Source organism: Periplaneta americana, chromosome 8, assembly GCF_040183065.1.
Source record: "Periplaneta americana isolate PAMFEO1 chromosome 8, P.americana_PAMFEO1_priV1, whole genome shotgun sequence".
NCBI lineage: Eukaryota > Metazoa > Arthropoda > Insecta > Blattodea > Blattidae > Periplaneta > Periplaneta americana.
The window spans coordinates 106382922-106409747 of record NC_091124.1 but is presented as its reverse complement, the minus strand read 5'-3'; the positions used below and the strand labels follow the sequence as shown (position 1 = coordinate 106409747).

The following is a 26826-nucleotide window of genomic DNA, read 5'->3' as shown; positions in this document are numbered from 1 at the left end:
CAATATTGTCTATAGCCTACTGTGCACCCAAGTATTGAGTCGTATCGGAAGGAAGTCGCCAAAGTCACTCTGTTGTGATCAGTCTGTTTGCAATAAGGACATGGTTCTGTACTGCCTGGATCATATGAGGGGCTTAGAACAAAAAGCAGGTAAGTGACGGAAACTTAGTTTTGAGGAAATTACATTTAAAGTTCTACATACAATGAAATATTATACACTAGTTTGGTGAAATGATGCCCATATAGCAGCACTGCACATTGTAATCACTTACCTGATTTTATCCCAAAGAAACATCCTTTTGGGCTATCACAAGACGCACTTACCTCATTTTTTTTAATAATGTCACTTACCTGCTTTTTGTTCTAAGCCCCTCATATGTAAACTGCATATGCTATAAAAATGTTTATTTTCAAACTTACATTTTCTATAGCCTACGCATTGTGCATCCAAGCATTGAGCCGTATCGGAAAGAAGTCACTAATGTCACACTGTTGTGATCAGTCTGTTTAAAGTTAGGACATGGCGCTGTACTGTACGGATCATATGTAAACTGTAGCATGCTGCGAATTTCGTATTTTCTTATTTCAAACAACTTGCTGTTATAAAGATAAGTAACCATGCTACATTGGTACAGGGTAATTTTTTGCTTCACATTGCAATGAATGTCTGTATGGTGGACGAGCCACACGATATTGTTGTGACCTGGACCCTGGTATCAGTCATACCTTTATTGCTTATGGTAATGAATTACTGAATTTATTGTCAGTAGAGATAATTATTGTGTGGAATCATATACTCACATACTATTTAAAATGGCTGTACTTCAATTGTGAATGGCTCTCCTTCATCTGTTGTTTCTGTACTGCTACCTTCTGTTGACTTGTATGGATCTTCTGTTTTGACACTGTCACTGTCTGATTCACTTCTATCATCTAAACTGACGTTGATAATCATTTTTCAACTTCGTCTTCTAGTAGTCCTTTGACCAATATTCTCTCACTATATTCTTTGTGTGTTCAGCTCATTTCTTCCATACTTCGGGTATAATGGTGTTAAAAGCATTTCCTTTAACTTAGTTATAGACATCTCACCCATATTTTTTTCTGAAATTTTTCTTTTCGCCTGACTCCAAATGTACTCAATAGGTTCTCGATCCAGGTTGTAAGGGGGCAATCTCAAGAGTGTGAAACTTCCTTTGCACAGGAATTCATCAATTTCAAATTCTATATTCAGACGATGCTGTCTAACTAGCTCTAATGTTCACATTTTGTCAAATCATCAAATGTGACGCCATTTCTCCTAAGCATTCTTGGATATCTCTTTTTAGGGATAATGATGATGATGAAGGAGGTTTATTTAAATGTTTACTATGATGCAGAGCATTGTCTAATACTCTTTGGTGGCAAGCCTGGCATTAATTGCGTAGTTACTCATTTATTGAAATTTTCGGAATTCCTTTCCTGGTGGTAGTCGCTGGTTTTCGATTTGGCATCATGCATGAGAAATGCACCAGGAATTAATCCATCTTGGCCCCCTATATAGCCTACTCTAAGTCTCTGACCAGCACTGTCATTTGTGAACACTTCTAATATGTTGCCAACACTTGTGGACACAGTAGTGTGTATGGAACCAAGTTTCATCAGTGTATATTGACTGGATTATTTTTGTTGGTTTCGTTGTTTCTTAGAAAAGAAAGTATGCTGCTGCTTAGCTACGATGTCCAGATGTTCTATCAGTATGTGTTGATTGTTCTTACATTTTTTTAAATTCATATCCCATCGACTTAATAATTTTTCTCAAAGTTTCCATACAACCATTAAAATTGATTTCTTTCTGACAAAATTTATACAATTTCCGCAATGTTGGTACCAATTTTTTTTTCGTAAAGTACACCAGTATAGTAATTTTGAAATTGTTACCTAATAATACACTTAACCATATGATATAATCTATACTAATAATAAATCTGTAACCAAAATTTTTCTGGTAATTTTCGCTTTTCAAAAAATAACATGTATAATTAACCATCCTGAAACCAAAAATGGCATTTTTGACATTTTTGTTTGTATGTATGTATGTATGTCTGTCTGTCTGTCTGTCTGTCTGTATGTTTGTTACCTTTTCACATGATAATGGCTGAACCAATTTCTATAAAAGTTTGTATATAAATTAAGTTAATTCTCACTTAGATTTTAAGCTATATGACATTCAAAATACTTTATTTAAAAGGGTGATTATAAAGGAGTATGAATTAAATAAATCGAAATATCTTGCTTATTATTGATTTTTGTGAAAAATGTTACATAATAAAAGTTTCTTTAAAAACAGTTTCCGATAGGACTGATATTTAACGAGATAGTACAAGTTTAAAAATGCGTTTTATCAGTGCAAAAACAAATGACTGCATCTATTTAAGGGTGCCTTGCACAAGAAATGGAAGATATTCATTTAACACTATTTTTATACCAATATAATTTATTGTGTTCTGTGACGGGAATATATAAATGTTTATCAGTATTAATATATAGAGAATGTGTGTTTGTATGAAGTAATCTCAGAAGCTACTTAACCGATCTGAATAATTCTTTCACCATTGGAAAGTGTAGTTTCTCTAGATAGACATAATGCTATATGCCATTATAATAAATTCTGAGTCAATCGAGGACTGAGGTAGGATTAAAATAGATCCCTATGCACAGTAAACTTGATATTCTGTCGCAATATTGTATTATTTGATTGTTTAAACTTTATTTGATCCACATAAAATACTCTATAATTTTATACATTTCAATTTATTTCTGTCCACAGAACATAATAGTATTTTTATGAGTTTTGTCGTAAAGATGAATATTTTCCCTGGACCAAAAATACAGCACATATGGAGTAAAAATTAGTATTTTACCATTGAGCTCACTGGAGCTGAGTCACTTCACAGAGTATCTCGAAATGGCATTCGTGCACTCATAATTTACCCATATTCATTTCCTGTGTTTTTTTAAATAATATTTACGTACCACATTCATTAAAAATTTTTTTATTTACGTAAACAGTGATGCACAACTGAGCGAGTTGGGTAAGATGGTAGCATTTGAGACTCTTTTGGGGGATCCCAGGTTCAAACCCCATGGCCAACCAATCTGACTCCCCAGTCATGGTTTTTCATGGTTTCCCTTAGTCACAAAGGCAAATGCCGGATTGGAAATTTACATGCCATGATTCATCACTGCCTCAATCACCAATACCAAAAACATTAATCAAAATCTATAATCAGTTACATGAACACAAGCCATCTACAATAGAAACAGGGACTCAACAAGAGTAAAAACAACCTACTGGTATACACACATATTCCAAACACGTGACTGACCACAGATGTTGAAGTGTGTATAAATAAACTTCACAAAGGAAAAAAAATAGACAGTGAGACCAATATAAAAAATTATCTTCGTACACAATCCATGCTATATTGACATTAGTTTGGAGTGATTTATTAAAGGATGCATTCAAGACTAATCGAGAAAAATGTTAAGCAAATTATCCTTGAATCAAAAATGGATGTTCCCTGAATCAAATGATCCTATTTTAATTATTTGCATATAATAACAATTAAGAAATATGTTAAAAGAATTATCCTTGCACCAAATGAGAACTCTCTGGACCAAAATGACCGTATTTTAATTATTTAAATACAATTTCAATTAAGTAACATATTAAATAATTTATTCTTCTACCAAACATGGATGTTCCCAGGACCAAATGTCCTATTTTAATTATGTAGACAAATTACTTTATAGTTTCATCTGGTATTATATGAGGTTATTATCACTGAGATATGTATTGCTAATTGTAGGCCATAGTGATCGAGCATATAAGGACTTTGGATGGTTCACAAACCACAGGTCATGCTAAATATGTTACTTTGCTAATTATTCAGTATGGAGTGTTGTGCACTATACAAAACATTACCCATTAATTATATAACTTTCTCAGTGACCACAGCCTGTCTCTAGAGTGGCATATTATAATTATGAGGTTACTTTCAACTATTTAAGTACGTTTTTTCTCCTGTGTGTGATGTAGGAGGATACCAAAGTTGCACCCTATTCTGTAGTGTAGTTGGACATTAATGAAGTATGTGTCCCATTTTGAATGCTTTATATGCTAGATGACACTGTGCGGTTGCGTCGTACTTTACCGAGAATCATGGCAGACAGCATTCAGGTTCCGCTGCCTCCTAGAGGAATGGTAGTGTATCTGGGGCTTTGAATTCGATATGTGCTTCGTTCGTTTTAGTGGATAAATATAAGTTGAACATTGATAATTTCGAATAATATTCTCTGAAAAAGATTCTATATGTTAACATTAGGTAGTTAGGCCTATTGTTTTTTATATAGTACATACTTCAAAATGATAAAGCAAAAGATTCAGTTGTACCGAAACACTTCTGACTCAAGACAAAACAAAATTCGGAGATTTAATAAGAATGAAGAAGAACTGGAGCTTTGTTTACGAACTAACAATGCAATCATTTCAGAGACTCGACCAAGAGAAACTAGCATCGAACACTTCGATCGACTTGCCAATAACAGAGTTCGAACCTACGAAGCTCGAGAAAAAGGAAACAGTGCTGAACTTTCTCAGAGAATTAACGAACAACAAGAGTGTATTGATTTAGTATGCAGTAATAATATGTTAGCATTCATTCATTCATTCATTCATTCATTCAGTTTTTTGCCCAAGAACAGTTCTTTTGCTGCAAACCCAGCTTTCTCCAATCTTTCCTATTTTCTGCCTTGCTCTTAGTTTCCCCATATGATCCATTTATCTTAATGTGGTCTAACATTGATATCTTCTTCTGTCCTGAACTTTTTTCCCAGTCACCATTCCTTTCAGTGCATCCTTCAGTAGGCAGTTTCTTCTCAGTCGGTGACCCAACCAATTCCTTTTTCTCTTCCTGATCAGTTTCAGCATCATTCTTTCTTCACCCACTCTTTCCAACACAACTTCATTTCTTATTCTGTCTGTTCACTTCATGCATTCCATTCTTCTCCATTATGATCCAAATCTTTACTATGCTGATTTGAATTGTGTTAAAATAGATAAAATGAATAAAATATGCAATAAATGCAATGCAAAAAAATGGGGTAATGAGCCAAACAGATTATGTTGCGCTGTTGTAAAAGTTGTTCTTCCTGAGATTCAAAAGCCCTCACAACCAATTAAACACCTACTTATCGGCATACATCCGTTATCAACACACTTTTTAAATAATATAAGACAGTACAACATCTTATTTCAAGTGGCTTAGTTTTGTGCAAAAGAAATACATAAAGTTAATTCTATGCCATCATTTGAAGTTCAAGCATAGGCTTATCATTTAATTGGAAGTCTTCTTCCAGCTGAGAGTAAGAGCCCTCAGTTCACTTACAAGAATATTTTATTTCAGATGCTGACCAATTGTCTATTAGATCTAATGTAGTATCAGGCTTAAAAGTAGAATTGGCTGAACAACTCCAGAAAGTATTGAATGATAACAATAGTTACATTCATAGTTTTAAATACTACTTTGAAATTGATTCAGGAGCAAATGCCTTACAACATATAAAAAGCTAATATTCACTAAAAAATTCCAAAATTGTAATTAGATTTAAGTCAATAATATTTACTTCTAATAAGTGCAGCGAAGGGCACGGGTATGGCTAGTTCTACTTTATTTTTATTTATTTCCTTTTTTTAGGGATTGATAATACTAGTCCTTGTTGCTTGGCTTCCTGATCTTCTTTTCGAATTTTGCATATCGTTTCCTTATTTACTTTCACTAAGACTGCCACGCGTTCTGTTGCCTTTGATATGGGATTAGTTAATCCGTCTTTCTTTTCTGTATCACAAAATGCAATTACATTATATATTATACTAGCTAAAAGCACTCGATGTTGCCTGGGTTTTCCTTTTTGCTTCTTGACTTAAGGAGATCTCAGCAACTCAACTATAGAAAACCAGAACAAATTACTGTCTTTACTAAACTCCTCATCCCTAAAGATAAATCTTTACATAGCATCACTTACATGAATTACTGACCTTCTTAGCCAAAATGCCTGCCAAGATTAACACAATTTAAAACAGCTAAAGATCAGGCACTAAAAAGAAAAGATGCCATTATGTGCGTTACTGTTTTTGTTTTTAATTAGCTTTGTCTTGTAGTTTAGCTAAACAAAAACATCCCCTCGATCCCTTCACATCCATTTAGCATTGACTCAATGTTCTATGTTGATCTAAAGCTATGCTGACACAAATTTAATGTATTTATTATGTACAGAATACAGTATAATCTCACAATAAATATTTTTAGACTTGAAGAATAATATTTTGAGAGAAGCATATTTTAAAAATTAATAGATTGTTCTTTTCAGTAGGCTTACCATACCACTGTACATCCACGACATGATAATACAGATATAATTTAGCAATAACACATATTCGGACATGAACAACTATATTTTCAAAGACATATATTTTAGAATTAATACACTGTTATTTTCAGTGAGCTTACATATGTGCGTTCACATACTACATTAGCAACATGGCAAAAATATCATTGAATTTATTTTTCATATGCATACAATTCTTTGTTTTCCCTTCTTTTGCACAAATAGCCTATGTATACAAATATTTTGATCTGCCCACTTGAGAGGAAGCTACATAGTTGACAATGTGATGAATACTGAGTTTTTAAGTTAATGCCAGCATCTTTGAATGACTGTCCTTGAGCTTTACTTTTAATATGGTCATTATGAATGCTAGTTGGGCTGGAAATTGCAACTCCTTAAAATGTAAAGGCATATTATTGTGTATCATAGGAATATGTGAGATAAAAACATCTTCTATCGCTTTACCAGTTAATATGGTCGTTTCTATTACGTTTTGCATGAGTTATTTCACACTAACTCATGTTCCATTGTATAGTTTTAGTGGGTCAGCATTTCGCAATAGCATTATTGGTGATTCAATATTAAGTATGCGGTGGCATTTCTTGTGGTTTCAAGAATACGGTTGGATAAATTGCAGCCTGCTCACTACCTACAACTGTATCGAGAAACTCGTAATTTAGTCCTGAACTGTGTCATTGCTACTTACTGCATAGGTTTTCAAGATTTTTGCCTTTGTTAATTTATTAGCAATGTTACTTAATTTTGTGTTATTTTTCCCCACGGCCCCATGAAAGTCGATATTTAATATAAGGCTGGGATTATGATCAACGTTCATTTGCATTACATTGCTTTCGTCCATAAATTGAATTTTTACCAAACGTTCAGAGGTTATGTATTATGTCGACGTTCGTGACAACTACACTCTGCCGACCATAATGAGCACTGAAATGCACACGCCAGACATCAGCTGATTACGATAAACATTGAATTTTATGATAACTTTGCTTGAAACAGCATAAATAAAATACCTGTATTAGGAAAATATATTATGATGGAATAATATAGAAAGACGATAATGATAAAGTAATAATAATAATAATAATAATAATAATAATAATAATAATAGCCCGGATTTCTGAGCACAATCAAACATTAAAATAAGCAAGCAAATAAGCACGAAAAATGGTGAAAATAAGCAAAAACGAATACACGGAAATATGATGATAAATTATTTGTTTGGTAGAACTCTTATCTTATTGAAGGCTGTTGCAGTATACAAGGAAGGTCATCTTAGATTTTCCTGTATGAAGCTCCTACGTCTGTCAGTGAAGAATAATTTGTACAGTGAAAATGTTCTTTCGACGTCGCTTGACGTCACAGGTGCATGTGAAAAGCACCACAGTTCTTCAGCGAATTCCTTTTCAATATCTGTTTCTTCACCAGAAAGCTTTTAGAAATTAACACAGTGTTTTGTAACCGGAATTTTTTTGTATTACCTGAAAGTTTTTCGAACGCAATTTTTGCAACCTCATGTGTTTCTGAAGATAATGTTATCGAATTTCGTCAATCAGAGAAAGTGAATGTTCCAAGGAATTATTTCGAGCTTCCAACTGCTTTAAAATTTCGGGTATTTTGGAGAAACTGTTATGGATGTACTGAATCGTTTCTTGGATCCCGTTTTTAGCAAAACATTTGTGAGCTGTGACAATGCTGACTGCATCTTCTGCATTTAGGAAATTCAAAACATTTTTCACTTCACTGAAATGTTCCACGTAGTATGATACAGCCTGTAACCACATACCCCATCGAGTTAAGACTGGCTGAGGAGGTAAAGACAAATTTGGAAGGAGTTGATGAAATTTTTAAATTCTAATCGATGACTTTATAAACACTTTCTTCACGCTGGAAACAAGAAGATCCATGTCTTTATACTGGCTTCTAACAGTTTCAGCGACACGATATAAATCATGAGCAAGGTGCGTCAAGTGAACTAATTTAGGGTAAAGAACTATATGAAGCAGTATCACTGAGATATAACAATACGTTGTCATACAGAACCCTTTCTGGCCAGTAATGAGTCGTTGACAGATTTTGCAACAGTGGAATGGTTTACTCGGTCAAGTATTTGTACATTAAGAAGAAATGATCTGCTGCCCGCTTTCATTAGCACCAGCTACAGCACTACATATGCACTGTCCCGAGGCACCTGTGGTTTCATCAATAGAAATCCATATGTTTTCGTGCTTCAGTTTATCCCGAATATTACAAATTATTACTTCTTGAAAACACTGTGGTATATAGTTTTTGCGCAATGTAGATTTGTCCAGCACCCTTTTGTTTGTGTATTTTTCTAAAAATATCCGAAGCTGCACATTATTCAATTTCCACAACGGAATGTCAGAACCCCATAATGCTAAACACAAGTCTTTGAAGAAAGTATCAGTAGAACTCGATTGTTCACCCATATTGCTTTTAATCAGTTGCTGTTTTAACTTAGATTTATTCTTAAACCTCTCTTTATGCCACCTTGTATTAATATGCTGCACAATGTCATATTTGTTTCTTCGCAGAAACACTCTTTTCACACACCAAACAAAATAAGACACTGCCATCCTCACTGAAAATATTACTTCCAAACTCATTTACTCATTTGCGTAAGAATGCTGATTGAGAGGTTTTTGTGGGTGGCATTCCTTAACTACAACAGCGAGCAATCACACACCTTATTGAACCAACACGTGTTGCACAACTTGCACACTGCAGCTTCGAACTCGGGGATTCACCATATCTGTAAACTAATAGTAACTTGCATTCTCCACCACTATTCGCCACTAGAGATCATTGTGTACAGAGATAAATTAAATTTATATTATTCACTCTGCTTCATACAAATTTTTCATTTGTAAAAATTATAATATTTATTCTTGTATCAATTATAACAGTCACTTTCGAAAGTGTATGAATGAGTTTTTAAAATGCTAAAAACTATTTGAAACCATACTCCAGCGATTTATTGAAATAAAATCCCCCCTTGATGTAACTGGACTCATGAAAAAGTAAGCATGCCTGGGGAAATTCGGACGTCTGGCAACCCTAACCAGCATTTACACTATTATTCAGAGTATCCTCATTATTACTGATACATTTACTTCCACTTTGTTCTGTACTTTTACAAAAGGAACGGATATCCCACAAACTCATTGTCACGTGAAATGAACGGAATGAACTCTCTCTAGAAAATGTTCCAGGCTTGTCTCAATTCTTTCTTGTTCATACTATAAAAAGATAACTCGCATAAAATGAGAAACCCGAATCACGTAAGTGAAGTGGGTAGACATTGGATACACACATAATGAATGCCTGTGTTTAGAAACAACATTTATGTAAATGTTGATTTCTATATTAATTTGCAAATAAACCTATTAGGCCTACAGTTCCTCAAAATTATGCTTTCTTTATACCTAATGCTAAAGAGAGACAGTAGCATATATCATTTGGACCTGAGGGAGGGGGCACTGCCCCCTTATGCTCTCCTCATATCTCTGCCTATGCTTGTAATCAAACCTGAAGCTGCTGGGTGTGTAGCAATGGAATTTATATGTCACAGCCCTAGAATAATACTGTTATAACTCTCAAAAATTGAATTTTGAGTTAGAGGCAGTTTTGTTAATCCTCTATCAAACAGTAGAACTGTAGTATCTTTCAGTTCAAGTTGTGGCGCTAACCCCCTCTTGGGTGAACCTCGCCAGATGTTATAAGCATTGGGTTTTGGGTTGGGCGCAGTGGAAGACATCGAAATAAGAAATGCAAATTTATAACAAAGAATATAATTAACAAACAATAAATAAGAATACAGCAATGAATTGATGAATTTGTGATACATGAACTAATGAAGTTAAATAGACAAAATGGTATGACAAAGTAATCTGAAACTATGTGGCACATTAACGTCCAGCAACTTCAATACGTTGCAATCCTATGAGCACAATTATGCATACGAAGTTATAAATTAGGTTTGACTAATAAGCTCCATAGTTACTAATATAATAACTTACAAGAAAACATTCTATAGTGGAGCATCCACACATGCTCAGTGAACATGAGATAATATACTTAAGATATAACTCCAGTTTCCTTTTACAATAACATCTCTGTACTATAGAATAACCAAAATGTCACAGAGAGAGAGAGAGAGAGAGAGAGCAAAACAAGACGACAATAGGTCTGAAATCGTATACAACGAATAATCAATTTAGAATTCAATTTATTGTTCCCAGCTATAGACAGACCAATTTGACTTCTGCAGCTTTACATACTCCGTTACGATATTCAACAGCTCGCACTCATCAGCGCTATTCTCGAAATTACCATAGATCCCAATACGACGTAAATTATATTCACAAACTTCACGTAGGCCTAATCTATACACACGCGAACCAGTATATAATCCCCAGCGAATCCACTTCGCATAAACTCCACAAGCTATCGTATCCCAATATGACGGAAAATACAACCACAAACTATCATAACAAAATGTAACATATTATGCACCAAATCTATAAATTCAAAGTTACGTATTCCTGCAATATTAGCAACTATAAAAAGCGACGATCTTGTCTGTATCCTAGCTGTTTGCTGATTTAATAATGTCTCTAACCGACATTACCTCTAGCCACCTAAGTTCATGTGTGAATCGTATGGACGATGTTGATTCTAGCCAGCCGAGTTCCTGGGTCAACCTTACTACTTACTTACCGGTATTTACTTACTTACTTACTTACTGGCTTTTAAGGAACCCGGAGGTTTATTGCCGCCCTCACATAAGCCCGCCATTGGTCCCTATCCTGAGCAAGATTAATCCAGTCTCTACCATCATATCCCACCTCCCTCAAATCCATTTTAATATTCCCATCTACGTCTCGGCTTGCCCAAAGGTCTTTTTCCCTCTGGCCTCCCAACTAACACACTATATGCATTTCTCGATTCGCCCATACGTGCTACATGTCCTGCCCATCTGAAACGTCTGGATTTTATGTTCCTAATTATGTCAGGTGGAGTATACAATGCGTGCAGCTCTGCGTTGTGTAACTTTCTCCATTCTCCTGTAACTTCATCCCTCTTAGCCCCAAATCAACCTCACTACGACGATGAATTCCTGAGTGATCATTCCGTGTTTTGATAGTCAGCACGAAAGCTCGCCTTCCCTCTCTCTCACATACGTCAGACCCTAACCGGTCAATAGGAATTTATGTCGGAAAAATAAAGGAAAAAGATGGCACTGTCAGTAACATAGCAGGAATGCGAACGCTGTCGGTGATATAGCAGGCAAGTAGATCTGCTGAGACGTCGAGCTCGGCTCAAAGTGCAAAGTCTGCAGGGCTCGTACTGATACTTGGTAATCCTATTTTCATACGACTTTGAAATGTTTTTGATCTGAATGAAAGGGGGAGGGGAGAGTAACAATGAATTGTTCAATGGTTGAGCTGTTTATCCTGCATTTACTCAAAACTAACTTTTGGTAATTCCAACAGTATTATTTTAAGGGTACAATATATACAGAGAGATCAGATGAGGTTTGGACAGGAACGACGGGGTTTTCACTGTATGCTGCTGACACACTCGCATTGGGGAATGGACAATGTAGAGTTGTAGTGATACAACTATACAAGTTTTCGTAACGACGACGCAAGCATGCACATGTTCGTTCAGATTTGTGTCAAGGTTAGTGAATCAGTCTCCAAGTGACTGGCGAGTGACACGGTACACAGTACGATGTATATTATATAGTGTTTTCTTATGCATTTAAAGTTAAAGTGTGAATAAGTATAAATTGTATAATGGCTAATCAAATGTTCACTACTGAACAACGTGTATAGTTTACGATTCATATGTGTTAACCCAGTCTACCAGCCAAGTACGAAAGCGGTTTGAAGCATGATTCCCTGGTGTAAAATTCCATCATGTACAACAATCCATAATCTTTTAATAAATTTCAGGCAACGGAAAGTGTTCAGCTTAAGAAACAAAGCAGACAGTGTAGGGTTCTCACAGAAGAAACATTAGATGACATTGGTCATCGATTGGAACAGTCTCCTAGAAAATCACTTAGGTGCCTTTCACAACAACTACGAATTTTTTATGGCTTTGTGCAAAAAGCTACTAAATTATCAAAGTTGCAGCTGTATAAAATAACTATGACACATGCTCTTCAACTGCATGATCCTGCACATAGGCGCGCATTTTGTGAATGGATGCTGAATAATATTTGTAATGGACTAATAGACCCACATTTAATATTTTTCTCAGACGAGGTATGGTTCTACCTCCATGGTTATGTGTGTTCACAAAACAGTCGTTATTAGAGTGCTGAGAAACCTGATATCATTCATAAAGTATCCCTTCCACGCACCCTGGAAGAACTGAAACATAATATCCGTCATGAAATTAACAGCATTAATCGACCAGAACTGCAGCGAGTTATGGAACATTTCATAAAAAGGTGCCAAAAATGTGTGCGAGGCGGTCAGTTTCAGCACCTCTGTCAATAAAGTTGTTAAATAAGACACTTTAAAATAATTATGGAAACTTGTATGGTTGTATCACTGCAACTCTATACTGTCCGTTTCCTGCTGCGAGTTCATCAGTAGAGCACAGTGAAAACCCTGTCACTTCTGTCCAGACCTCATCTGATACCTCTGTATAATTATATACTGTAATATAATTATATTATATAGCTATGTCCTCTGATTAAGATTCTGGCTGACATGTACATCTATTATCAGACAGTACATCTCAATTGACAATATGTGGCAGAGTAAGAACAATTGTTTGTATGCATCTGAAGTCTGACTGGTGTAATATGTAGCTAGATGGTGATGTAAGCAATGGAGGGGGGAAGGAACTGGCCTCCCTACCCCATTATCTCCTGGCCTGGTTGCCTCATAAGTGGTGCCTTCTTGGTATCACTTGTGTGGTTCAAACCTGTCTTCGGACAGATCACTAAACAACAACAACATATATCCTACAGCGTTTTTGATATTTAATATACTGTACTGGGGATTTGTTTTCGTGGATATATACACACACAGATATATATGGTATAGATGTTTAATGCAGAATCTTGAGTCCAGCAAGTTCTATGAAAAACACAACTGTTACCACTTTGTATGTCTCCTTATTACTTCAAATGACTGTGTTATATAAAGCCTCACCAACATAATAAATCTGAAACATAGTGTTCGTGTTTACAAAACAAGCACATAGACTTTCAATGAGATGTAGAACATTGTTTATGAGTAGTTTAATAGAATCTTTGTATGCCAACTTAAATAGTTCGTTAATTGGTTGAATGGCGCAAAGTCTAGCATCCACCATTGGATGAAAAAAAAAAAGAGCATAGTTCGTTATTAGAATTGTTGAACAGAAACAAGTGTAAAACTTGGAAACAAAGCGAAGTCGGATATGAATTTTTCAGTTTCTTTAATAGTCCCTGAAATAATTAATCTATCCAAGAAATATTGTAACTTGTAATTTATTTATTATTGTCTCTTTTAAACTCACATTGCAACAACTGGAAAGTGGAACTGATCCTGGAAATAAAATGATTCCATGTACAAAGAATTTGAGCATTATTCATTCAAAGTACCTTCCTCATGCACATACACATAAAAACAAACCAATAATGAAGCAACTGGAAGGAATGGCAGAAGACTGTGTCTAGAATTCTGTTCTGTGCTTTCGTTTAAGTCCTTTGATTGATGTGATTTGAGTTCTGTGAACAAAACAAGTCACACAGTCTGGTGAATATGGTGGATATGAGAGCAAACAGATTTTTTGCTGCTGAAAACTCGTAACAGCGAGAGTCCTATGGCCTGGTGCATTATTATATAACAAGACTACAGGCCGAATTCATAGTCAGTACTTATCGTAAGGAAACACTTAAGCAGTTGCTTATAATAATTTCCAATTCATAAATCCCACTGAAGTGAACACTTATTCAAATAAGGTAGCTTGTCAGTTTACTCAAGTGTTTCCTCATATGCATTGTAATCAGCTGATTCGGTATAGAATAGATGATGATTAAGATTCAATTTAATTTATTGAGTTCTGTAATTAAAATGAAAATGAGTTTCGGCAAGCAAAAGATATATCAGAGATATGGAAAACCCTTTAGAGATGTATAATGATCAACAATTTAAGAAGCGATAACGTTTCGACAAGAACACTGTTGTGAATATTCTGGTGTTTCTCATTTAAATTCACAATACAAGCATGAGGCTTACCGATTTCGCCACTGCTGAAAGTACTGGTTGCTTTGAGATTTTATGATACAGGAGCATTTCAGGCAGATTTAAGTGACATTTTTTTTCGAAAAGTATTCACGTCCCAACAAAGAGTCATTTGCATTTTTGTTTGTATTCTACCCAAGGAATAAGCTGTTAAAATTTGAGTAATTATATCACTTCCATTTTGTTTAGCATAAAAATAACTGAAAAATAAATTAAAATGATTTACTTACAGGAATATTTCCGGAGTTTGCATTAAACTCAACTACAATTTTGTTCATGTCAGTTTCTTCTTTTGGAGAGAACAATTATAAATTTTTTTTACTTTCGACGATATCTCCATATTTCATAACTAGTTATCTTAGCTCACTCTTTCTTTTCTGTAAAATGCTTTCTGGACATCTTGTATAATTTTTAGCTCTATAATATTTACTTCTGTATTTTTGTATGACAATAATGCCGATTTAACAATTTGAAGGCGCTGGAAAACAATTGAATGTAGGAAAGCGCTCACGTCTAGCCATGTTGCCATATTTCTTTCGATGTCAAGGGAATGCTTAGGGCATATGAATGAGTAGCGTCTCTGCAATACGATCTGAAATAAGTGCTAAGGAAATGCTCATTACTTAAGTGTTTCCTCATTTTATAAGCGACGACTGTGAATTCGACCCTACTGCCCTCTTCTCGATACTGAGATCATACATGATGCATTTTCTGAACCAGGCATTTCAGAATTTATATATAATAGACACTAGTAAGTGCCTGGAACTACATATGAATTCTTTGTGCATAATTTCTTCCGTTGTAAAACATGACTAGTTTTTTTAATATATTTTTTGACTTGGAGAAAGTTTACTAACTTCCATACCACCCTTTTTCGCCTTTTTTTTTTTTTTTTTTTTTTTTTTCCCAGGCAAACATCTCATGTAACAATCAAATTCAGTGAGTTAGGTTTGTTTTCTATGGTCTGAGTGAGCTTCCTGCAGTGTTTTCTAATTAATTTTTTTTTAGTTGGTTATTTTATTATGCTTTATCAACAGCTATGGTTATCTAGCATCTGAGTGAGATGAAGGTGATAATGCTAGTGAGATGAGTCCAGGGTTCAGTGCTGAAGGTTACCCAGTATTTGCTCTTAACGGGTTGAGGAAAAACCCCAGAAGAAACCTCAACCAGGATTTGAACCAGGCCTGCTAGTTTCACAGTTAGATGTGCTGACCATTATGCCACAGCGGTAGACTCCTGCAGTGTTCAACTCAGAGATAATGCTGATAATCTGTTAATAAACATGACATTAGTTTTCTTCAAATCTTGAGTTGTTATTTGTCGAATGTTTTTTTAATCATTCATAGCATCGCACATTTATTTTCTGCACCTTTTCAGTCAGCTCTTAGATTAGATTAGATATGTTTAAACATAGGCTCGGATGTAATTCCTTAACACTGAAACCTTGAAGGTTTTTCAATCAATTCTGATATTCAAATAGCTTTTGCTGGGTCAGTGAATTCGTCTTCTAATGATTCCTTTAGGCAACTTTCACATGCAAGTGGAGTGGAGTGTGTCTGAGCCAAATGAGACTGACCTTAGTGAGTGCATATTCATACCAACAGCCGCATAGACTGTAACATCACAATGTCCATATCACCCATTCCCTTATTGCTCCTGGAAAGTTCATGACAGAAAATAGGTAGATTGAGCTCATGATTTAAATATTGCACGTGAGAAGTATAGAGAATTTAATATTCTATACAAAGATCTATGATTGACGAATGTTTCTGGAGATACTTCAGAAAGAGTACTAGCATATTCGACTACATACTGAAAGCTTTATGTACAACAATAGCAAAACAGAACACGAATTTTCGAATAGCCATAAATCCGGAGGAAAGGCTAATGTTGACCTTAAGGTATGTAGAAGAAAAGTTGTTCTTGTCTTGAATACTTTTTATTTTATGTAGCCTACATTCAAATCAATTTTCTGTAAATTTCTCAGTTAAGCTTGGAAAAATAATTAAAGCATAAATTTTTAAACATGGCAATTCGTTTTCATCATGGCAATAAAAATAACATTAAAAAGAAAAACAAATAATATAATTTAATGAAAAAAAAAAAAAAGTAGCAAAAGGAAGAGAAACATGGAAATTTAATTCTGAAGTTGTGGTTGAATGCAGGTAAGAAAGTACTGACGTTTAAATCTTCTTCAGGGTAGTCAAATATTTCCAAAGTATTCACAGAAGCCTGTAGGTGCGGTTCTGGCCATGGTTTTGTCTGTCATTGTCTATTATTACTTGAGAAAATTTTTTTTTTAAATTTGCAGTATACGTACATTTATTTGTTTGCCATGTGGAAGGGTGTTGATTGGATCCTTGAGACTCATTAGGAAGTGGTATATTGAATCATTTTCTGCTTGCTTTTGGGTCATAGACCTGACAAGCTGCAATTTTTCCTATTTGAAGTTGATCATGGGCTCTTCATACTGCCTACATTTTGGCATGTTATGCCTATGCAGGAGGCTTGTGAGGTTTCTGATGTATTATAGAACTCAGTTTTCGATGTTGGAATTATTAGCTTCAAAGTTATCATTACTTTGATCTAATAAACATTTATTTCTAAGTCCATCGATTGTTCAGATTCTGATTGATCACTAATCCATAATAGTACCTTTGAGAAATAGCGTCATGTTGAACCATTTCCATAGAGGTTTGGTTGAGGATTTAGCAACGTCACCAGAATGCCCAGGTTCAGTCTTTTTGAGCTCAGTCGGAAAATTGTCTCTCAAATGCTTTCACTTCTTCACTAGTACATCTGCAAAAAAAAGAATCATAAGTTTTAACTGCTACCAGAGCGGGTAGAAGAGAACGTGTGGTAACTCTGCTAGAGTCTAATGGGACTTTTAAACCCTATGCTGTTGCTGCGGCAACTGAGCGAAACTTAAGCATGACGATCTGCTTAAGATCCCAGTTTTCCTCTTCGTAATGTGGACAGAGCTGATAGAACCTGTTGTGCTGCAAAGTTAAAGAGACATTTCTTGTATTCGAGTGATCTTTATTGTGCCATTTATGTAAGTGATTAATGAATGAATGAGTGAGTAAGTAGAAATATGCCTAGTTGTTTTGTTCCCGGGTGTAAATCTGGTTATAGAAGCTGTAAGGAGGTAAGACGTTTCTTTTTTCCACCCAAAGACAAGGCTGTTTTTCAGAAATGGTGTAAAGCAATTCCACGAAAAGACAGAAAACTGCATGCTCGTTCCTATGTCTGTGATATACATTTTTCTGAGGATTTGATCGTAAAAGCCGACAAGTTTATTATTGATGGCAAGGAGGTAGAACTTCCACGGAAAAACTGGCTACTAACACCCGATGCAATACCATATATTTTCCCTAACTTGCCTCGATATCTTACAAAAAACGAAAAGAAGAGGAAATCTCCAACCAAAACGACATCAATCCCTTCTCATAGAAATGTGCCCTTACCTGTAAGTAACAATAACGCCCATACTTCAACAATGACAGGTCCTGATGAACTTATAAACATTCATGTTTCCGACAATAATTGCGAACATTTAAAACAGAAAATTATTGTATTAAGTAGAAAATTGAAAACAGCCAATAGAAATTTAACTGGAATTAAAAATCAATTCAGTGGAGCCAAGGCTAAAATAACTCTCTTAGAGAAGGAAGTTAATGAAATTAAGAAAAGTAAAGAGGAATGTAAATGCAATTGCAAGTTCCTGAGCAAGAAACAAAAATTAATAATTGATACCATGGTAAAAAAGTGTCAGGTCAAGGATGCAAGAGGCATGCGTTATGACAGTGAATTTCTTCTAGAAAGTTTATTGTTCAAAATAAAGTCCCCAAAAGGTTATAGGCATTGTTTGAACCACGAACTATTACTACTTCCTTCAGAAGATTACGGTATTTAAGGCGCCTCTTAAAAGGCATGAAAGGTTCATATGGTGTAAATAGGCAGGCAGTTATCGCATTACAAAAGCATTTCGCTGATGAAACTGACGAAAACAAAAAAATGGGAATCCTAATTTATGATGAGGTGAAGTTACGCGAGGAGGTAGCGTTTAATAGTATTTCACTTAAGGTGGAAGGGTTTGTTAACTTGGGAGACATGACACCCGAAAATCGGAAGAACACCTTAGCTAATCATGCGCTTGTATGCATGTATGTGCCATTACTTCACAGCTGGGTACAACCTGTTGCAGTATACGCAAGTGAAATGCTACACCTGGAGACACATTGTCAAAAATAATTTTGCAAGTAATTATTCAACTAGAATGAGCTGGTGTCAAGGTGATTGGATTCACATCTGATGGGAGCCAGACAAACAAAGCCACTTGGAAATGTCTTGGTATATCTGGAAAAAATTGAAAAGTTAATTGTTCTCTCCCTAACCCGTAGACCAGAAAAGGAAATTATGGGCGTTTTCTGATGTGGTACATATTTTAAAATATATCAGAAATAACTTTCATGATAAGGATGTAGTACAGTTTAGTAACCAGGACATAAACTTTGATGTTTATAGACGAGTATATTCTAAAGACACATCTCCTGAATTTTCAGGGCTTAGGTCATGCCCCAAAATTACATCTAGTCACTTTGACCCTACTTCCTTCCAGCAAATGAACGCAAGACTAGCATTTCAGCTATTTAGTGCGAGCATGGCAAAGTCCATACAATTTTTTAGGGCCATAAACTGTGATGGGTTTGAGGAAAGTGAAAGTACAGAAGAATTCACAAGGCAAATGAATGACCTTGCAAATGCACTAAACTCAAAGACTCCCTCCTCTGCTCTGTACAAAGGATCCTTCCATCATAAAATTTTAGGAAATATATTACACATAATTGACAGTAAAGAGAACACGTTCACCTCAGAAAGAACCCTTGAATCACTCAGAGTAACAATTCAGAACACTCTCGAAATATCCAACTTCTTATGGAATTGCGGATTTAAATACATTCTGACAGCAAAATTTAACCAAGACCCTCTAGAGCGACATTTCGGAATTATAAGATCATTATCTTGTGATGATCATCTGTCTACCATAGACTTTCTACATCTGCACATGCTTCAATCTGTCTATGTTCCAGTTAAAAATGTGCTCTCTTCAAGTGCAAATTGTGAACCCTTAATTGAACCTCCCCTTACTTCCCTTATGAATCAAATGCGCACTCTTGCGAGAGCTACAGAAGAAACAAATGAGCGTAAAGCTGCCATCTTCAAGAAAATCAGTGATAAGTTGGTGGTTGATGATAATCCAATTGAAATGTACGTTTGAGAAAGTAATCTGCCTTCTCTTACACAGAGTGACAAGTTAGCAAAAAAGTGCCTTGTGTATTATTTAGCAGATTATATCGTAAATAAAGTAACCAGATTTACTGACTGTGTGTTCTGCGTAAATAAGCTTTGCAGTGCATCACTAAGAAAACATGACTTCGCTTTCACTAAAATTAAAGATTATGGAAGCTCGAACTCTTTTCTAACACATCCTTCTGAATGTGTTATGAATGTTTTAATGCAAACTGAGACAATAGTTGATGTCAAGATAGCGTCAAATAATAGTTTGTGGGGTGATATTTTTTATGATACGCTGGACAGCCTTATCGAGTACAAACTTCATGTGCCAACGTTAGGATGCAATGAAGAAAATGCCATGGAAATAGTTCCTAAACTTATTTTTCATTATTTGAAGTGTCACTTCTTTTTCGGGTCGAGGAAATTCGGAAGGAACTTCAGTCATCAAAAATGGCGAAATCATCCCGCAAGCTCTCAAAAGTCGCAAGCATCTAGTTTCTACTTCATTAAAATTACATGTTTTATAAAATTAGTATTTTATTTTTTAATACTTTGGTTGTAATTAACGTACAACTTATTTTAGTAATAATAACAACAAGTATAATTCTGCTTTATGTGTAGGCCTACAGTTGAATCTGGTTTGTAATTATATTAAGTTTGTTTATTACACGTCCACAACACAAGATGTTTCTCATCAAACATATGAGGATGTAATAATGCAAACATAGTTAATTTAATTTTCTCTAATAAGTGGCATAAAACTACATAGTTAACATAGTGCTATTAAATTACTTTTATTTATAAAACAAAAATAACTTAGATACGGTATCTCAAAAGTTCAAAACTTGCATTGGCATAGATATAATATCGAAGCTTGATTTGTAAGTCTGAGTTTCACGTAATATTTATTGTTCCCCTTGGATTGCGAATAAACCAGATACAACTGAAACTAATAGGTAAACAATAGTAAAAAAGTATTGGTGAAAATATAATGTCCCATTTGATATATTATATTATACTTTCTAGTACATCGAAAACTATAATTTTGTGTCAGAATGTGCTTACATCATCACAAAAATGTTCAGTTTTGCGAAGCTGTACTTTTTTTTTGCGTTCTTCTCTCTGAAGCTGGCAGAATGTTCCAGTTTACTGTTGATCATTATACTCGTATTTATGATTCAGGAGTGTATGATATAACTCAAGAGTAGTTAATGTGGTAGTATTACATTTTTTTAAATAAGTAAAATATTGTGATAAACTATAATATACTTTTTTTTATCTAGTGGGTATTTTAAAAACATCTGCATTGACTCGAATAGCACTCCTGAAACTGGGAACGGAAAACAGAGCTAGCGCCGCTCTGCGACGAACCGCTGGACTAGTGGAAGTATCGCCACTTTCTCTTCTACCCACTCTGCTGCTACTAATATATGCAGATATTTATGTAGCTTATAAATAACAATCGAACAACTGTTTCGTTTTCAAATATTTGGGTTTTTTTTTTCTTCCATGTAATCCCTTTCATCTCCCTCGTAAAATACTTACCCATGGGATTTTCCGAAAACAGTTTTGTGTTTTTTACTATGATCTCTGTAGTTATAATAAAAATAATTTTACCTTTTCCTAAGGGGGCTGATTTCATTGGCTTCAAAAGAACAGGACATTAATTTGTCTTGCGACATGAAATTTGACTTTAAATGGCTGAAGCATTTGTAACAATCTTTCATTCAATTGCTGGCAATAGACTTAGCCATCTAGTTTTCACATGACTTAGAAGATCTTCATATGTTACATTTAGGCTACAAATTCACAATATTCCATAGGTAATGCCACTCTTACAGTATATTTTGAAAAGTAATTATATACTTTACAATTATGGTCTGAACATCTACAGAGAGACTGTCAGCACCAGCCTGCAAAGAATTGTGCAAAATATGGGCAGAGCACCAAATCCGTACAATATTGATCTAGCTAGTTTACATTTCAATTTGTTAAGAACATTATTTTCACCACTTCTACCTAGACCCCCAAAATTTGTATTTGTGTTCGCCCCCAAAAAAGGAAGATACTTTACCTTCATTGTTGTTCTGCTTCGTAATATTGTGAATAACACCAGAGACTGTATCATAATTTTCATTTTGACATTCGGCTATATCTACCATTTTTGATTGAATGCCCTCAACTTTATCAAAAAACTGCACTATCACAGAAAAATATCTTATGATATTTGTGATTACTGGCATCTGTACTAATGCCCATAAAGTCTGATTCTGAAAGATTCTCTTTCAGTTCTGCCTGTATAAGAGGAGAAATTACATTATTTACAATAGCTTCTGTTTTGATTTTTGCACTGGAAAATGTTTTAGTTACCTTTGAATCATTGAAAATTTTTTAAAATAACTTGCTTGTACAGGCGCGGATATAAGGGGGGGGGGATCTAGGGGGCTATAGATCCCCCTATAATTTCAAAGACATTTTTTATTTAAAATGTACAAAGCATTATTTTTTTATTTATACAACTTATATGATTTCTTCACTCTCCAAACTTCATATTATTTTGCTATTTTACTTTTGCATACAAACTCTCTTTTTGCAATTCGCAGTGAATAGATCAGGTAGGTGGTTGCATTCTTTAGGGGTCGTTACCATGGAGTTTAACAATAGCTCGGACTTCAGAATGGAAATCTAACGGTATCCACCATCCCCCTACCACCTATAACTAGGCCTCTACCAATATCTTTGTTATCATACTTTTAACTTTACAATAGCCATTACATTCGACTTCTGAATTGAGACGTGAAGTGATCTGTTCGTACAGATGAATTATTTAGTATAACATAGTTATAAGAAATTATAAAATGTCGAAACGTAAGTTTCAAACAAATATCTTACAATTCGTCAAGAAGTCGTGTGGTGAAGTGAGAGAAAAATACAGTGTGGATGACAATGATTCAACTGATGAAGAAAAGTGTATGCCTGTTAATACCATAACAGTGGAATCGGTTATATGCGATGAAAGTGATGATGCTAGTTTGATGGCTCATAATTTACTAGATATTGGTTGCTTAGTGGAAAAAGAAATATGCAGTGACGAGATAAAATACAAAGCTCTAACAAATCCGTGGATTCCAGACGAAAAATATCCATTTCCGAAGACACTAGAATCGGGACAGTCTAGAGAATTTCAGCATGCGTGGCTTAAAAAATTTCCATAGCTGTCTTACAGTAAGAAGGATGAAGGTGCGTTTTATTCGGACCTAAAGAGGGAGGGCAAAGCAAAGACACGTTACAGAATTTAATTACGAAACCTCTAAGAAAATTTAAAAAAGCCTCTGAAATATTCAGGAGACATTCAGGGAACAGTTATCATAAAACTGCTCTCTTAAAATGTGACAACTTTAAACTAGTGTTTGAAGGTAAGGTAGAGAATGTTTTGGTTCGAAGTGTTACAAAGAGTCCGCGAAAACAGAATGAAACTTGTCCCAATAGTAAAAACAATTATTTTGTGCGGCCAACAAAATATTCCATTAAGAGGACACAGGGATGATGGTGTGATTGACTTGGAAAGTGAAAATCAAAACGAAGGTAATTTCAGGGAGCTTCTTAAATATCGCGCTGATGCCGGTGATCAGATTGTGCATAGTCATCTTAAAAATGCTCCCAAAAACTCTTCTCTAACAAGCAAAACAACGCAAAACGATCTCATAAACTGTTGTGGCACCATTATTGAAAAGGTTAATCAAAGTAAATATTTTTCTATCTTAGTAGATGAAATAACCGACATGAGGTCCAATGAGCAACTATCATTATGTGTGCGATTCGTAAACCGAGAAAAGTGTTACTTTCATGAGGAATTTTTGAGATTCGTAGTGGTGCAAGATCTAAGTGGAGAGGCATTGTCAAAAGTTGTTTTAAATGAACTGTGGGACCTAGGTCTAGACATTTTGCATCTTCGCAGACAGTGTTATGACGACAATGCTAATATGTCGGGAAAGTTTCAAGTGTAAATTTTAAAAGAGCAGCCTCTCGCATACTATATGCACTGTGCCTCACATTGCCTAAATTTGTCATTTTCAAAATCGTGCTCTATTCCCAGTGTTAGACAAACTGTAGACACAGTAGCTGAAATAGCAAAATATGTTAGGGAGTCTAGCAAGCGGTCAATCATGATGAAAGAAAAAATTAGTCAAATATGCCCTGAACACAAGAAAACGAAACTAAAGACCTTGTGTGAAACAAGATAGATTGAACGGCATGACACAGTGCAACAATTCTTAGACATTTTCTTCGCAGTTAAGTTATATCATTCCTGGAAAATTCTGGATCCCATGGTACAAAGGCACATTTGATGCTTAACTCCATTCTAAAATTCGAATTCATAATTTCATTGCATATTTTAGCAGAAATATTTGGAATAACACTTTGTGTTTCGCGGAAGCTACAAAGTTCAAATCTCGAACTACTGTAAGTCAGTGCTACCAGATGGTTGAATGTGTCATGAATACTCTTCAGGCCTGCCAAGATAATAACACTTATAATTTTCTTTGTGAGAAGGCTGTTACATTGGCTCAATCTGTGGACATAGAAGTAAATGTACCTCAAGTTGCATCCAGACAAATCCATCACAATAATGTTCCGTCTAAGTCTCCTAAAGATTATATTTCTTCCTTTTCTTGATCACATTCTCAGCGACTTGTCAGTACGATTTTCGCCTTCTAGGCACAGTTATGTAATTAATCTCCAATCCTTGATTCCTAACTTTTTACATGATCCTGATAAAAAAATATCGATGTCATCCTACAAGCTGCAGCGGTTTATGAACAGAATCTGCCAGGAACTACTCGTATTCCAGAAATTAGAGGAGAGCTACATTTGTGGTTTCAATTTTGGAAGGAGCAACAAAAAAATCACATACGGCTATAAAAACTTTGTTGGATACTAGGAATAATTGCTATCCCAATATAAGAGAGCTGCTCACCATATTATGTGTCATGCCAGTGACAACTTGCACTGCGGAACGGCAATTCTCAACACTGAAAACCTACCTCAGATCGAAGATGAACCAGGACAGACTGAATGGCTTGGTATTGCTCAACATTCATCGTAATATTGACATAAGTCCGGATGAAGTCATAGAACTTTTCGCAAGAAAACACCCTAGACGACTTCAGTTTCGTTAAACTGTAACATTTAATTGACTTTCCATTCCAGTCACCATCTCCTTCAGAATTAGAACTAATTGAAGACTTAAGAGTGACAATATTGTTGTGGTTTATTTATTTGTTTTTAATTCCATTGTTCTGTGTTATGATTATACTACTGTATTCATATGTTAATTATTATTAGCCCCCCCCATTATTAAATTCTAGATCCACGCCTGTGCTTGTACATGTGGTGGAGTTGTAGCAATGGTGGTGTCTGACTGAGTGGAAAACAAATGTTGCCTCTGCAGCAGCTATGTTCCTTTCTTCGCACTTACTGGTGATAAAATAAGATGTTAGTTGCTTATTGGAGGATGCTGGCTCTAAGGCATCTTTGTGTTTAGCTGTAACAATGTGATCTTTGATATCACTTTTCCCTCCATACACAATTGAAAAGTAGCAACTGTGAACAAATATAGTTTTCTTTTAGAACACTGCACTTATGATATTTTTAAAAGAGTGAAAATCTGTTCTTTTTGTAACATTAAAAATAATTTCAGTTAAACCTACTTGCAGAATTTACATTCCACTTCATATTCGTTGCGACCTCTCTTCATTGCAGGGAATTCTGCTGAATACTCGTCTTTAAATTACTTTTACGTTTTGGTGGCATAGTTACAGTATTAAATAATAATAATCAATGACAAGAGCTACTGTTAAAACAGCAAAACAATGAGATTCTTACGATTGTTTCCTGCTATCTGCAACCTGCTGAATGTTCAGCCAAGCTATTTTAGTATAATGAAGCACATTCGATAATTTGCCAACGCTAATCATAAATTTTAACCAAATCAATTGTAGTCAAGTTTCCAATCGATTAATAACAATCTAATTTTAATATGGCGGCTGAGGCAGAAATTTCAACTACATTTCATAATGGAAATGACATAATATTGTTGTAAAATGTATATATTCTGTAAATCCGGATTTTTACCAAACCAGCCGGGACATTTTTTCTAACCCTCGAAACTGGGACAATCCTGGTTTTCTGGGATGTATGGCAACCCTATGTTCATATATATATGTAGAAAGTTAATGAAACTCAGTGTTCCTCACATCCTCCTCGTCCTAATGTCCACCCAAGGAGGCAATATTATATCACTCCTTCCAGAGGCTGTTTCATTAAAGTATATAGTAAAGAATTCTAGTAGCTTAAATTTAAATTTCTACATAAGTTCATTTTCATGTTTCATAAAAGTTTTACCACCTTAGTACAATTTTTACTCTAGTAGACCATAGCCTACATCACAATACTTAATGAATAGACTATCTAGTAGGATGGCATGTAAATATAATAGGAGTCCATGGTTATTGTTTATACTGAAGATAGGTATTTTCTGAAGTATTTTCAGATATATAAAAACTCTGTCCTTGGTCTAAATCTTCTTTGTCTTGTATATTCTACAATTGTCACTTGATGCTGAAGACATTTTTTTTATAACGCTCTTTCTTTTACTTAAATATTTTGCACTAGTAATTAATTTTACCCAGCTATGGAGCCGAATTAAAATCCTTGACATTTAACTAAAGTAAAATTACCATAGTAAAATATATGAAACACCTTCTTTATTTACTTTAATAAAATATTAAAGTACTGGTAAATGAGAGTTT

General features: G+C 34.9%; 1 protein-coding gene across 11 annotated transcripts in view; it reads left to right on the top strand.

Annotated features, from left to right (window-relative positions):
• LOC138704924 (UBX domain-containing protein 1) overlaps positions 1-26826 on the top strand; it is a 189908-nt gene that overhangs the window by 51709 nt on the left and 111373 nt on the right. Inside the window, exon 7 of one of the 11 annotated variants that reach the window (XM_069833338.1) lies at positions 15754-15782. The exons of 7 other annotated variants lie outside the window; for them this stretch is intronic. In XM_069833338.1, coding sequence (XP_069689439.1) covers positions 15754-15767 — 14 coding nt within the window. In that variant the 3' untranslated portion in view covers positions 15768-15782. 3 more of the 11 variants (XM_069833333.1, XM_069833327.1, XM_069833334.1) reach the window with 3 other exon arrangements.